Raw genomic sequence first — 11,354 nt, forward strand, 5'->3', positions numbered from 1 at the left:
GTGAAGGACCTCCCAAACATGGCTACTCCCGCAGGAAGCCTGGACGCCGGTGGAGGTGCGGCGTATCCTTCCAACACAAAATGCGGCTTTTGTTAGTCGTTGTTTGTCGTGCCAGTTATTTTATCGGTGCGCACAGATGCCAATATGTTAAATGGTGTGGAAACACGCGTAAATGTGTCCTGGTGTCTTGTCTTCGGGCATTGACTTCAGTATTTAGACGTCAGCGGCTAATAGTTGTTAGCAAGGCTAACACAAGCACAGGCAGCTGCTGTCTGCAGACCGGCGTCCTGTTTCAGCACAAATCGGTGAAACGTCGGAAATCAGGGAAATAAACGACCCATTGGATCTGGTGACGGCAGAAAACCCTTCGTGCGACGTTAGCTTAGCTTCGTTAGCTTAGCTCTTAAGTCATGTCGAAACTAAGCTATCCTAGCTGGGTATTTCTTGTATAAGGAATTGATTTAAAAATATATATATATATATTTTTTTCAAAGGCGTGTGTTCATTTTCGTCTTGTGAACGCACACGGTTGTGGCAGACAGTGTTTTGTTTTTGACAGATTTGGTCTGAATGAAGGGCACCTAGGCTCCGGATTTTATATTCCGGAACTGCTGCTTTCTGGTGGTGCTGATTGGGAAAACGCCTTGCCACGCTCTGGTTTGCGATTGGCTGAAACGTGTTACCTTGCACCCCCTGTCGGAACCGACCCGCTGGTGCCAGTGAAAGCGAAAGCGGTTTGACCGCGGAGAGACAGCTCTCAGACTGAAATTGATCGAGGGTTATATATATATATATATATATATATATATATATATATATATATATATATATATATATATATATATATATATATATATATATATATATATAATGAGGTCTTGTGTTGATTTCGAGTCTTATGGGTCTAAAAAAATGTTGCGTGACGTGTTGCACGCTTGTGTAGCCTTCATGCGTCCTGTTTAAGAGGCATCAATTCACTCAACCTCTCCTCCAGCGTTTTCTCTCTTTCTAGGCTTTAAGATGTGGCTGTTGTGTGCGGCACTTTCTAGGCTTTAAGATGTGGCTGTTGTGTGCGGCACTTTCTAGGCTTTAAGATGTGGCTGTTGTGTGCGGCACTGGCGGTCCTGTGCTTTGTGGTCTCCGCTGACGGAGACTCGAAAGCTGTGACCACGACGCTAACGACGAAGTGGCCCTCCACCCCACTCCTCCTGGAGGCAAGGTAGGGAAAGTTTGACCTAAATGGCTTTACAACACTGCTTTCGAAATGGCCTGCTACGCACTGGACGCCACGTACTGCACTCAGTATGCACTGTATACTGGTCCCAGCAGTAGATTGCAGTACAGTGTCCAGCATACTACGAGGTCTCACGGACACGTGAGAGTTCTGCCCACTTATGAAAGGTTTTCCTTTGCTGTTGCATAACAGGATACAGTACAGCATGAAGTCACAGCTCTGGTCAGCTACTGGGATATTTGGCCAGAGCACTATACCATTGGGGTGTCTTTCACATACGGGTAAAATTAATTTTGGCGGCATACAGTATACTCACCGAAGTCGGTGTGTGAGTAGTAGTTGGCTTTTTTTGAACACAGCCTGGGACTTTGTGTCATGTTGCAGTCTGATCAAGGCAAGCTGGGATATTCTGTTTTTTCTCTGTTAAATGATCTTTTAGGACTTTGTAATCTGCTAGTTACATTCTCAGTTAGAACCTGGCTATATATAATGAGCCCTGGGCCTCAGTTGAATATTTAATATAGATTTTGTTGTTTTTACCTTTAAATGTCATACAGAGATACTGAGGGTTAACATCTTTTTTTTTTTTTTTTTTGTCACCAGCGAATTCCTTGCTGAGGAGAGCCAGGATAAGTTCTGGGACTTTGTAGGAGCTAACCAAGACATTGAGAGCGAGCATGACGGTAACGGTTTTGCCACTCGGCACTGAATTTTCCAGTTCCTAGCACCGGTGCTTAGTTACCGGCGCGTCTTTATGTGCATACCTCTACACGTGCGTCACGCGCTCCGGCCGCAGGGTCAGGGAGTGATGGCTCGGTCCGTGTGCTTTCCCTGCAGGCTCGGATCTGTCTTACTACGAGCTGATCGTAAAGAGGGCGGGGCAACTCCTCAGCCCCACCCACCTGAAGCTGCTCAGGTTCGCCCTGTCGCTGCGCTCCTATTCAGCCACCGTCCACGCTTTCCAGCAGGTCAGAGCCCCGCCCCCCTGAAAATAATCCTCGCCCAATAAAAGTGAAGTTTAAGAAGTGATTAATGCTCATTGTATAATCATTGTTTGTGGAACAAATTTGTGGTTTTCTGCGCCGCTGCTTAATGGGGGAAAAAAAAAAAATTTAAATCTGTAAGACACCAGAGTTCCCACTTGTGGTTAAAAAAACAAAAAACAAACCACCCGCCGTGTTTTTGACCTGGTTTTCTCCATTAATGTTGCCCAGATCGCTTCCAACGAGCCGCCCCCCCCAGACTGCAGGGTCTTCTTCAACGTCCACGGGGAGAAATCCTGCAACCCACAGAGCCTGAAGGACTTGCTGGACACAGCCTCCGAGCGGTAGCCCCCCCCCCGTTACGCTAAGCTCTTGATATGAAGCAGGCTCACGTGTTGATTTTTAATTTTTTCCCCCCTTCCTTCCCCCCACAGGCCAAAGCCTTTCCTCTTCAAAGGTGACCACAGGTTTCCCTCAGCCAATCCCGACGCTCCCATCGTCATCCTCTATGCTGAGCTGGGCACCGGCGAGTTCAGCAGGTTCCATCAGCAGATGCTGTCGAAGGCCAACAAGGGGCTGATTAACTATGTCCTGCGGCATTACCTCCCAGTAAGGATGGATCTTCGCTACAGGCCACGGGATTCGGTCCTGATCGGTCCGGTCCGTTTCGCCACCAGTGTAGTTAACCGATTCTCACCCAGCAGCGTCCTGTGGGTCGGCATACTGTGCTAGTGATGGGCAGGTTCATCGAAACAACCCGCTTACTCCTGCTGGCACGTCATACTGGTGTAGGAAGCTCCGAGGATTTCCCGTGCTTTTCCTCCCGCTTGTGAAACTCCCGTCGGTCCCTCTGGCCAACTAATTTCGCCTGTGATGCAGGACGTGTCCAGCCCCCTTCCCTGCGCGCATCTGCAGGAAACCCCGTGCCTTTCCAGACGCGACGCGGCCGTGTAATTCGTTTTAAAGACTTGTCCGTGCCGCTGGCCTTTCTCCGTGCGACCCTGTAGTGCCATGCCCGTGCGCCGGAAATCACGTGACGGGCCTTGCATCTGCTTTTTTTTTTCTATACAGCATCCCAGCGAGAGCCGTGTGTTCCTGTCCGGTTACGGGGTCGAGCTGGCCATTAAAAACCAGGAATACAAGGCCAAAGACGACACGCAAGTACAAGGTCCCGTGACTCTCAGCTTTTAAACCCCGAATGAGCGAATAAGGAACGCTCCGCAGAGCGTCTTAACAAAGACTATAAATTCGCAGGCGCCGACGTCAACGCCACGGTGATCGGCGAGAACGACCCGGTGGACGAAGTCCAGGGATTCCTCTTCGGGAAGCTCAAGTGAGTGGCCGCGTTTGCGGCACGAGCGTCTGGGGAGAGGAGGACTCCTGACGGAGGGGGTGAGACTAACCTCCTCGCTCTCTCTCTCGTTCCCTCCTGCAGGGTTGCCTACCCCGAGCTACGGGAGCAGCTGAAGGAGCTGAGGAAGCACTTGGTGGAGAGCACCAACGAGATGGCCCCGCTGAAGGTCTGGCAGATGCAAGGTGGGCAGCCTCAGCAGCGCCTCCGCGCTGCGCCTTGGTCCGAGACCTCCCTTCAGTGCAGGTTTTTCTCTCGGCCTGCCCCGTATGTCAGCGCTCCCGGCCTGCCCCAGTGATCAGGATGTCGGCGTGTGGTAGCGCTGTACCGCGGGAAGCCCGAGCGTTCGAGGTGTGCATGGACTCCTAGACGAGTCCCTTTGCTTCAGTTAGCTGTGGCACTGTTGGCCTTGTGTGGATTACAGCCCATAGCAGCAAAAGCTCATCAGAGCTCAGCTAAGCAAATGACTGGCAACTTTGACTGCGCGCGCGCACACACACACACACACACACACACACAGTGTGCTGGAAAGAAACGTGCAGGCGTAATCCATCTACACGCTCAGCCCCTTTGATAACGCTCAGCCCCTGTTAAACCCGAGACAGCCTGAGCGGTTGATGATAAGTCTCCGTCTTGAATTAAATCACGCCGTCAGTGGTAAATCCCTGGCTAATATCCTCTTTAGCTAAGGCGAGGTGGTGTTTGTCTGACAAAGCTCCCCGTCGGCGAGGGGTGTCAGCGCGAGAGCTGAACTCTCCGTGGACTGGAATCAAAACCTCGACCTCCGTAATCTACGCGCTCACTGCCCGCTTTATTAGGAATGGGGCGCTAATCCAGGGAAGGGCTCCCGTTCTCCCTGAGAACTGCCTCACGTCTTCCACGATCCGTTGAAGACATACCTTTGAGATTTTGCTTCGTGTCGACACGTTTGCATCACGTGGTTCACGCACCGACTCGCCAGTTCTGCCTCGTCCCAGAGGTGCTCCGGTGGACTGAAACCTGGTCTCTGGGGAGGCCCGTTGCCATAGTCACAGAAGCCAGTTGCAGGTGGCTTGACCGTGTGACCTGGTGCGTTATTATGCTGGTAGTAGCCATCATAAGAGAAACCAACTGTTGCCGTTATCGCGTAGACTCCTGCATTCGAACGTCTGACTCACCAGGGTGGAAGTCAACGTTTCACATGTTTGGCCTCTTGAGAGGCTTCTTAGAGAGAGGTTATTTGAGTTAGCGTCACCCTGTCAGGTCAAACCGGTCTGGCCGTTCACTTCTTAATTCTCTCATCTCACACACAAAAACTGCTATTCTTTTTTTTGTTGTTGTTGGGTTTTTGGGTTTTTTTTGTGCCATTATGCATAATCTTTACAGACTGCTTGTGCATGAAAATCCCAGGAGATCGTTTTGAAAAATGCTCAGACCAGCCCATCTGGCTCCAACCGCCATGCTCAGTCGTTCAGATCGCATTATTTCCCCATTCTGAGGTTTGATGTGGGCATTAACCATAGCCCTCGACCCATACCTGCGCGATTTAATTCTCTGCATTAAATGCGCTGCTGCGCCATAATTGGTTGATTGGATAATTACATACACGAGCAGGTCCGCTGGCTTCCCCAATAAAGTGGCCGGCGCGTGTCGTTGTACATGCGTGAAGTATAAAGTGGCGTTTTCACCCCAGTTTCTATTGTCCTTTGAAGAAGTCTTGGTGATTCAGGATGAAAAACCCAAACTGGTTGCAGGTATGCACTCTGACACCCCTGAGACTCAGTCTGTCTGTTTATCTGTCTATAAACAACCCCCACCCCCCTTCAGATCTGAGCTTCCAGACAGCAGCACGCATCCTGGCAGCCCCCTCTGTAGATGCGCTCAATGTCATGAGGGACTTGAGTCAGAACTTCCCCAATAAGGCGAGGTAGGCCCACCCCACACCCTTCATGGGGGCTCACTGCAATGTTCCATTAGGGTTGGGGTTTGAGAGAGAGAGATTGATTGATTGATTAGTATGTATTTGTATGGTGAAATGGGTAACAGCGCTGCCTGTCCTATGGGAATGGGGTTCGAACCCCATCTGGCCAAGTGCTGTCTGCTCCTTCAACAAGAGTCCTTGGGCAAGACTCCTAGCCCGCCTTCCTCCGCCTCTGTAATGTTTTGTTTTCACATATCTCTCCCTAAAATCAGCAAAGTATAATTGCCTGCACTTTGATTTATTAATTAAAAGATTTATGCATTTTTCCCTTCATTATTCCAGCTATTTGGGGACGTTTTACAAGACACCCTGCTTCATGCCTGGGGCTAGGGGCTATTAACAACAGACTAGTCTAAGATTTTTTTAAAATGGAAAGAAACATTATTTAAAAATGAGTTTGCTTAATTAACACTTTTTAATTTACCCACAAGCAATTGCCAGAATAGAGTGTGTGGACAGGGTGTGGAGCAGTAGATATTTGGATAGATACTTTCTAAGGATACTTTATTAATGTCACTTCCACACTAAAGCGCTTCACCTCGAGTTTAAACGCCTCCCTGTCATTGTTAATAAACGTGGCATTATAGTAATGTACTTGCTGACTGCTTTTGTATGTTGTTTGAGGGCGGGGGGAAGCTTTTCTTGGTCATATTGACCCAGTACTATGTGCAAACATCTGACAAATTGTTAAATGTATCTTGTTTGATTTTGGTTTTCAGGTCCATAACCAAAACTGTGGTGAACTCGGAGATCCGCAAAGAGATAGAAGAGAACCAGAAGGTGCTGCTGCTGGTTTTTTTTGTTTTTGTTTTTTTGTTTTCTTTGCGGAGCGTGCCTTCAGTCAGACTGCCAGTCTGGAGCTGCGAACTGCCCCCCGCGAGAGGTGGCTCGTTGCGCCGGGTTAACGGCCCCTGGGTCACGCGTTCACTGGAGCCCTTGTTTACGTAGCGTAATTCGAAGTGGGGGGGGGGAAAACCCCTCTTCATCCTCACTGTAATTGTAAACAGCGCATGTGATTAAAGGTCACGCGCTCCCACGAAACGTTTCAAAATCAGTTTTCATTTCTTTCCGGCTCTTTATTTGGGACGACGTGGGAATGAAGCAATTGTCCTGTTTGTGATTCTGTGGAGGTGCGCCTCGTTAAAGCCTCGCCGACTCTGAGTCATTTCCCGTCTCCTATAACGAACCCTGTGGTGCGCCCTCTCCCCATCGCTCAGTATAATTGACCCCCCCGCCGCCCCGGATCCCCTCCAAACTGTTCCAAACATCCACGCGTGAAGGAAAGGCTCCCTGCTCCCAAGGAGCACTCTGTGATCCGGGCCGTGCGGGTGGGCTCCGAGCGCAGACGCTGGCATTAAAACAGCCTGTCGTCCCCCTGGGCTCCGAGGGTTTATGGCCTGCTTCTGTTCCAGCTCGTCTCTGAGCCTCCGGCCGGCAGCTGGCTTTTTGTGTGCTTGACGGGAAATGCGTCTAGTCAGCGCCGACCTCGACGACTACGGGATTATAATTGATATGTTTGTGTTGGGGCAGATGATTCAGAACTACCGTGAATTAACGAGTCATTACAGTGAAGCTAACCTGCGATGTGTACATGTATGCGGGACTGGGCAATTCCGGGCAATTTAACGGACTGAAATGCTTGAGCACGCTGCCATTGTAATGTGCGGAAATAATTTTGAGTTTATTAATAAATTTAATGACGTGACTATAATTGGGCAGAGCAAGAGTGGCTGAATTAGCAGGCGGACTTTGGTGTCAGCCTGTCTGGATGAGGTGGACGCTAACGCGGCTGTGCTGTGCTTTAGTATTTTAAGGGCACGTTAGGCCTCCAGCCGGGAGACTCGGCTCTCTTCATTAACGGACTCCACATCGACCTGGACGTGCAGGACATCTTCAGGTGGGGAGCTTTCTCGCATGCAAATTTAAATATGTATATGGATGAATGCATCCAATTTGCATATCGAGCCAGGTTTCATTTTTCTACCTGCATTCCGGTGTGTGTGGAAGATAAATTGCTGGTGTGTGTGTGTGGGGTCTGGTCGCCGCAGCATACTGGACATCCTACGGAGCGAGGCGCGGGTGATGGAGGGATTACGCAGTCTGCTTGTCGACTCTCCCCACGTGCACGACATCCTCAAGCTGGACGTGCAGCCGGCCGACTCCGACTACGGCGTGGACATCCGCAGCCCCGCTGTCTACGTAAGCTCCACCCAAATGATGATGATGATTAATAATAAAGTTTGCCTTTCACAAACCCAAGGACACATTTCACAGTAAGAATGTAGGGATTTAGGAGACGGACTAAGAGCGGCAAAAGGAAGAAGAGAGGATTTGAAACGAGACCGTGCCGAGCAGTTACGGAGAGATTGAGACACGGGGTCCCGAAGTTCCCGAGCTGGACGAGGGCGGGCGGTGTAAGGGCGTAGGTTCGGAGCGACAGCTAGGAAACAGACCACGTGGTGCTTTGAAGGATAGAAGAAGAATTTTGTCCTTCGGTAGACTTTCCAAGCTGCAGCTGCTGGATGTACCGGAGACGGTCGATCGGTTTCGTGGAAAAGGCTGTAGAAAAGAGTCATAGTCATCAGTTTGGGGGAAACATTTTGGAGTCGCCATCACTGATCGTGGGGGCATAAGCGCACGGCATTGCGTAGATGATGAAACGCGGTTCTAGCGGTCAACTCGACGTGAGACTCAAAGGCGAGGGAGGTGTCAAAGAGACAGCCGAGGTTTTTAACGACACCTTCAGCGTCAGCGGGAAAATAGCGACTTGGCTCCAACTAGTAGAAACTCTGCTTTGTCGGCGTCGAGTTTCAGGTAGTCGGTATGCGGGCGAAGTTTTAAGTCTGCAAAACGCGAACGGTGCCTGGGCAGACGCAGCGGAGGACGCCGCGCTGATGTAGACGAACGTCCTCGGACATGCTGGCCGAGCGGGCAGGTGTGTATGATGAAGAGGAGCGGTCCGAGAACAGATCCCCGCAGTGCTCCCCGATCAGCAGGGTCTGTTGGCGAGAGATGATCGCAACCAGTTGAGGTCTAGGACAGAGATGCCTAGGAATGAGTAGGTCATGACTGACGCTATCAAAAGCTGCTGCCGGACCTGAGAGAGCCAAGATATGCGGGAAGACTCAGTGTTGTGCAAGAGGCCTGCTTACATCTCAGTCTTAAACCCAGATACCAGCTTAGACCAAATACCTGTTTAGACTTGAGTCTCAATTTAGGACTAAACTCCTGCTTAGAATTTAATTCCAATTCCTATTTGGCTTTAAGCCTAAATGAGTGATTAGACTTGAGTTCAAACTGGCCGCATTTCAGCGTGTTGTCCACGTGTCTGCGTACGCTGGCGTCGCGACGCACCGCGTCACTGAAATCATTCCATTTCGCTTGCTTTAGAAGTGCCTGCGCAGGCGGCTATTTTCTGCTGTCCAAGCAGAATGTCTTTCTGCCTCTCTTCAATCTGTCTCTTTCATTTTAATTTAATATGACATTTCTGCAAAGTAGCTTGGTCAACAGTTTTGTTTTATTAAAGGTCCTCCACACACATGACTCGCGCGCTTGCCTAGGAAAACACTGCAAAAATAAATCAAACATTACTGATATTAAAACATGTATGACACTAGTATCTTAGTATGTGTACTAAAAATGTTTTTTGTTGTTTTTAACAATTGGCCTGTAGCATGCTCAAAGTCACATACATGTGACTTCAGGTGGATATGAACACACTTTTACCTGTGTATATACACACACACGTTATGTGTATGTGTTTTTTTCTCTCCTCATTAGTGGATAAATAACCTAGAGACCGATGGCCGCTACGCATCCTGGCCCTCCAACGTCCAGGAGCTCCTGCGGCCCACCTTCCCAGGGGTCATCAGGCAGATACGCAAGAACTTCCACAACTTGGTGAGCACTGCATCGCCGCGTTCCCACAGTCTCATGGTCCCGCCACCCTCCTCCGGCATGGCGTCCGGCTGCGGCGCTCACGCCGTGAGGGTCGTCCGCTCCGTGTTTTCCGCTTTACTTCCACCAAGCTCTCCGGCTGGACGGTGACGGGGGGAAGCTGGAACGGCGCGCTTCTGAAGGTGCCGAGTCACTCAGGAGGAGGGAGAAATTGCCACCATGTTGTGATGAAGCCATGATCGATGAGATCGTATAGGAGTCTCGTGAAGGAGAGTAAACGCGCTGATTCGATTGCTCTGAGCCGTTCATCCAGAAAGGACTGTCCTCCGATTAAATCTACCTTCCCTTTAACGTCTCCGCCAATAGCCCAATGGATGGGTAATAGCGTGACAAACACTTCATGACTGTAGCTTATGATTCGCCTTCGTGCTGTCTCCGCCTTTTCGTACGTATCCTTTAAGTGTGTGTGTGTGTGGGGCGTCCTGTTCGCAGGTAATGATTTTGGACCCCACTCATGAGAACACAGCAGAGCTGCTGAGCGTGGCGGAGATGTTCTACACCAACAACATCCCGCTCAGGTGAGTCTCGCCAGTTCCCCTCCACATCTCACCCGTTCAGGTGTGTCTCGCCAGACCCCCTCCACATCTCACCCGCTCAGGTGAGTCTCTCCAGTTCCCCTTTAATACCAGACCCCCTCCACATCTCACCCACTCTGGTGAGTCTCTCCAGTTCCCCTTTAATACCAGACCCCCTCCACATCTCACCCACTCTGGTGAGTCTCTCCAGTTCCCCTTTAATACCAGACCCCCTCCACATCTCACCCACTCTGGTGAGTCTCTCCAGTTCCCCTTTAATACCAGACCCCCTCCACATCTCACCCGCTCAGGTGAGTCTCTCCAGTTCCCCTTTAATACCAGACCCCCTCCACATCTCACCCACTCTGGTGAGTCTCTCCAGTTCCCCTTTAATACCAGACCCCCTCCACATCTCACCCACTCTGGTGAGTCTCTCCAGTTCCCCTTTAATACCAGACCCCCTCCACATCTCACCCACTCTGGTGAGTCTCTCCAGTTCCCCTTTAATACCAGACCCCCTCCACATCTCACCCACTCTGGTGAGTCTCTCCAGTTCCCCTTTAATACCAGACCCCCTCCACATCTCACCCACTCTGGTGAGTCTCTCCAGTTCCCCTTTAATACCAGACCCCCTCCACATCTCACCCACTCTGGTGAGTCTCTCCAGTTCCCCTTTAATACCAGACCCCCTCCACATCTCACCCACTCTGGTGAGTCTCTCCAGTTCCCCTTTAATACCAGACCCCCTCCACATCTCACCCACTCTGGTGAGTCTCTCCAGTTCCCCTTTAATACCAGACCCCCTCCACATCTCACCCACTCTGGTGAGTCTCTCCAGTTCCCCTTTAATACCAGACCCCCTCCACATCTCACCCACTCTGGTGAGTCTCTCCAGTTCCCCTTTAATACCAGACCCCCTCCACATCTCACCCACTCTGGTGAGTCTCTCCAGTTCCCCTTTAATACCAGACCCCCTCCACATCTCACCCACTCTGGTGAGTCTCTCCAGTTCCCCTTTAATACCAGACCCCCTCCACATCTCACCCACTCTGGTGAGTCTCTCCAGTTCCCCTTTAATACCAGACCCCCTCCACATCTCACCCACTCTGGTGAGTCTCTCCAGTTCCCCTTTAATACCAGACCCCCTCCACATCTCACCCACTCTGGTGAGTCTCTCCAGTTCCCCTTTAATACCAGACCCCCTCCACATCTCACCCGCTCAGGTGAGTCTCTCCAGTTCCCCTTTAATACCAGACCCCCTCCACATCTCACCCACTCTGGTGAGTCTCTCCAGTTCCCCTTTAATACCAGACCCCCTCCACATCTCACCCACTCTGGTGAGTCTCTCCAGTTC

General features: G+C 50.6%; 1 protein-coding gene across 1 annotated transcript in view; it reads left to right on the forward strand.

Moving 5' to 3' along the window:
* uggt1 (UDP-glucose glycoprotein glucosyltransferase 1) overlaps window positions 1-11,354 on the forward strand; it is a 25,605-nt gene continuing 14,251 nt past the window's right edge. The window contains exons 1-15 of the mRNA XM_035536233.2: window positions 1-55; window positions 1,087-1,219; window positions 1,838-1,917; window positions 2,072-2,202; window positions 2,449-2,561; window positions 2,652-2,826; window positions 3,289-3,385; window positions 3,472-3,550; window positions 3,653-3,753; window positions 5,375-5,474; window positions 6,248-6,308; window positions 7,334-7,425; window positions 7,577-7,727; window positions 9,309-9,428; window positions 9,918-10,003. Coding sequence (XP_035392126.1) covers window positions 19-55; window positions 1,087-1,219; window positions 1,838-1,917; window positions 2,072-2,202; window positions 2,449-2,561; window positions 2,652-2,826; window positions 3,289-3,385; window positions 3,472-3,550; window positions 3,653-3,753; window positions 5,375-5,474; window positions 6,248-6,308; window positions 7,334-7,425; window positions 7,577-7,727; window positions 9,309-9,428; window positions 9,918-10,003 — 1,556 coding nt within the window. The 5' untranslated portion in view covers window positions 1-18. The remainder of the gene's footprint in view (window positions 56-1,086; window positions 1,220-1,837; window positions 1,918-2,071; window positions 2,203-2,448; window positions 2,562-2,651; window positions 2,827-3,288; window positions 3,386-3,471; window positions 3,551-3,652; window positions 3,754-5,374; window positions 5,475-6,247; window positions 6,309-7,333; window positions 7,426-7,576; window positions 7,728-9,308; window positions 9,429-9,917; window positions 10,004-11,354) is intronic.

The sequence above is a fragment of the Electrophorus electricus genome, chromosome 20, assembly GCF_041902795.1.
Source record: "Electrophorus electricus isolate QZ-2024a chromosome 20, ASM4190279v1, whole genome shotgun sequence".
In the NCBI taxonomy this organism is placed as follows: domain Eukaryota; kingdom Metazoa; phylum Chordata; class Actinopteri; order Gymnotiformes; family Gymnotidae; genus Electrophorus; species Electrophorus electricus.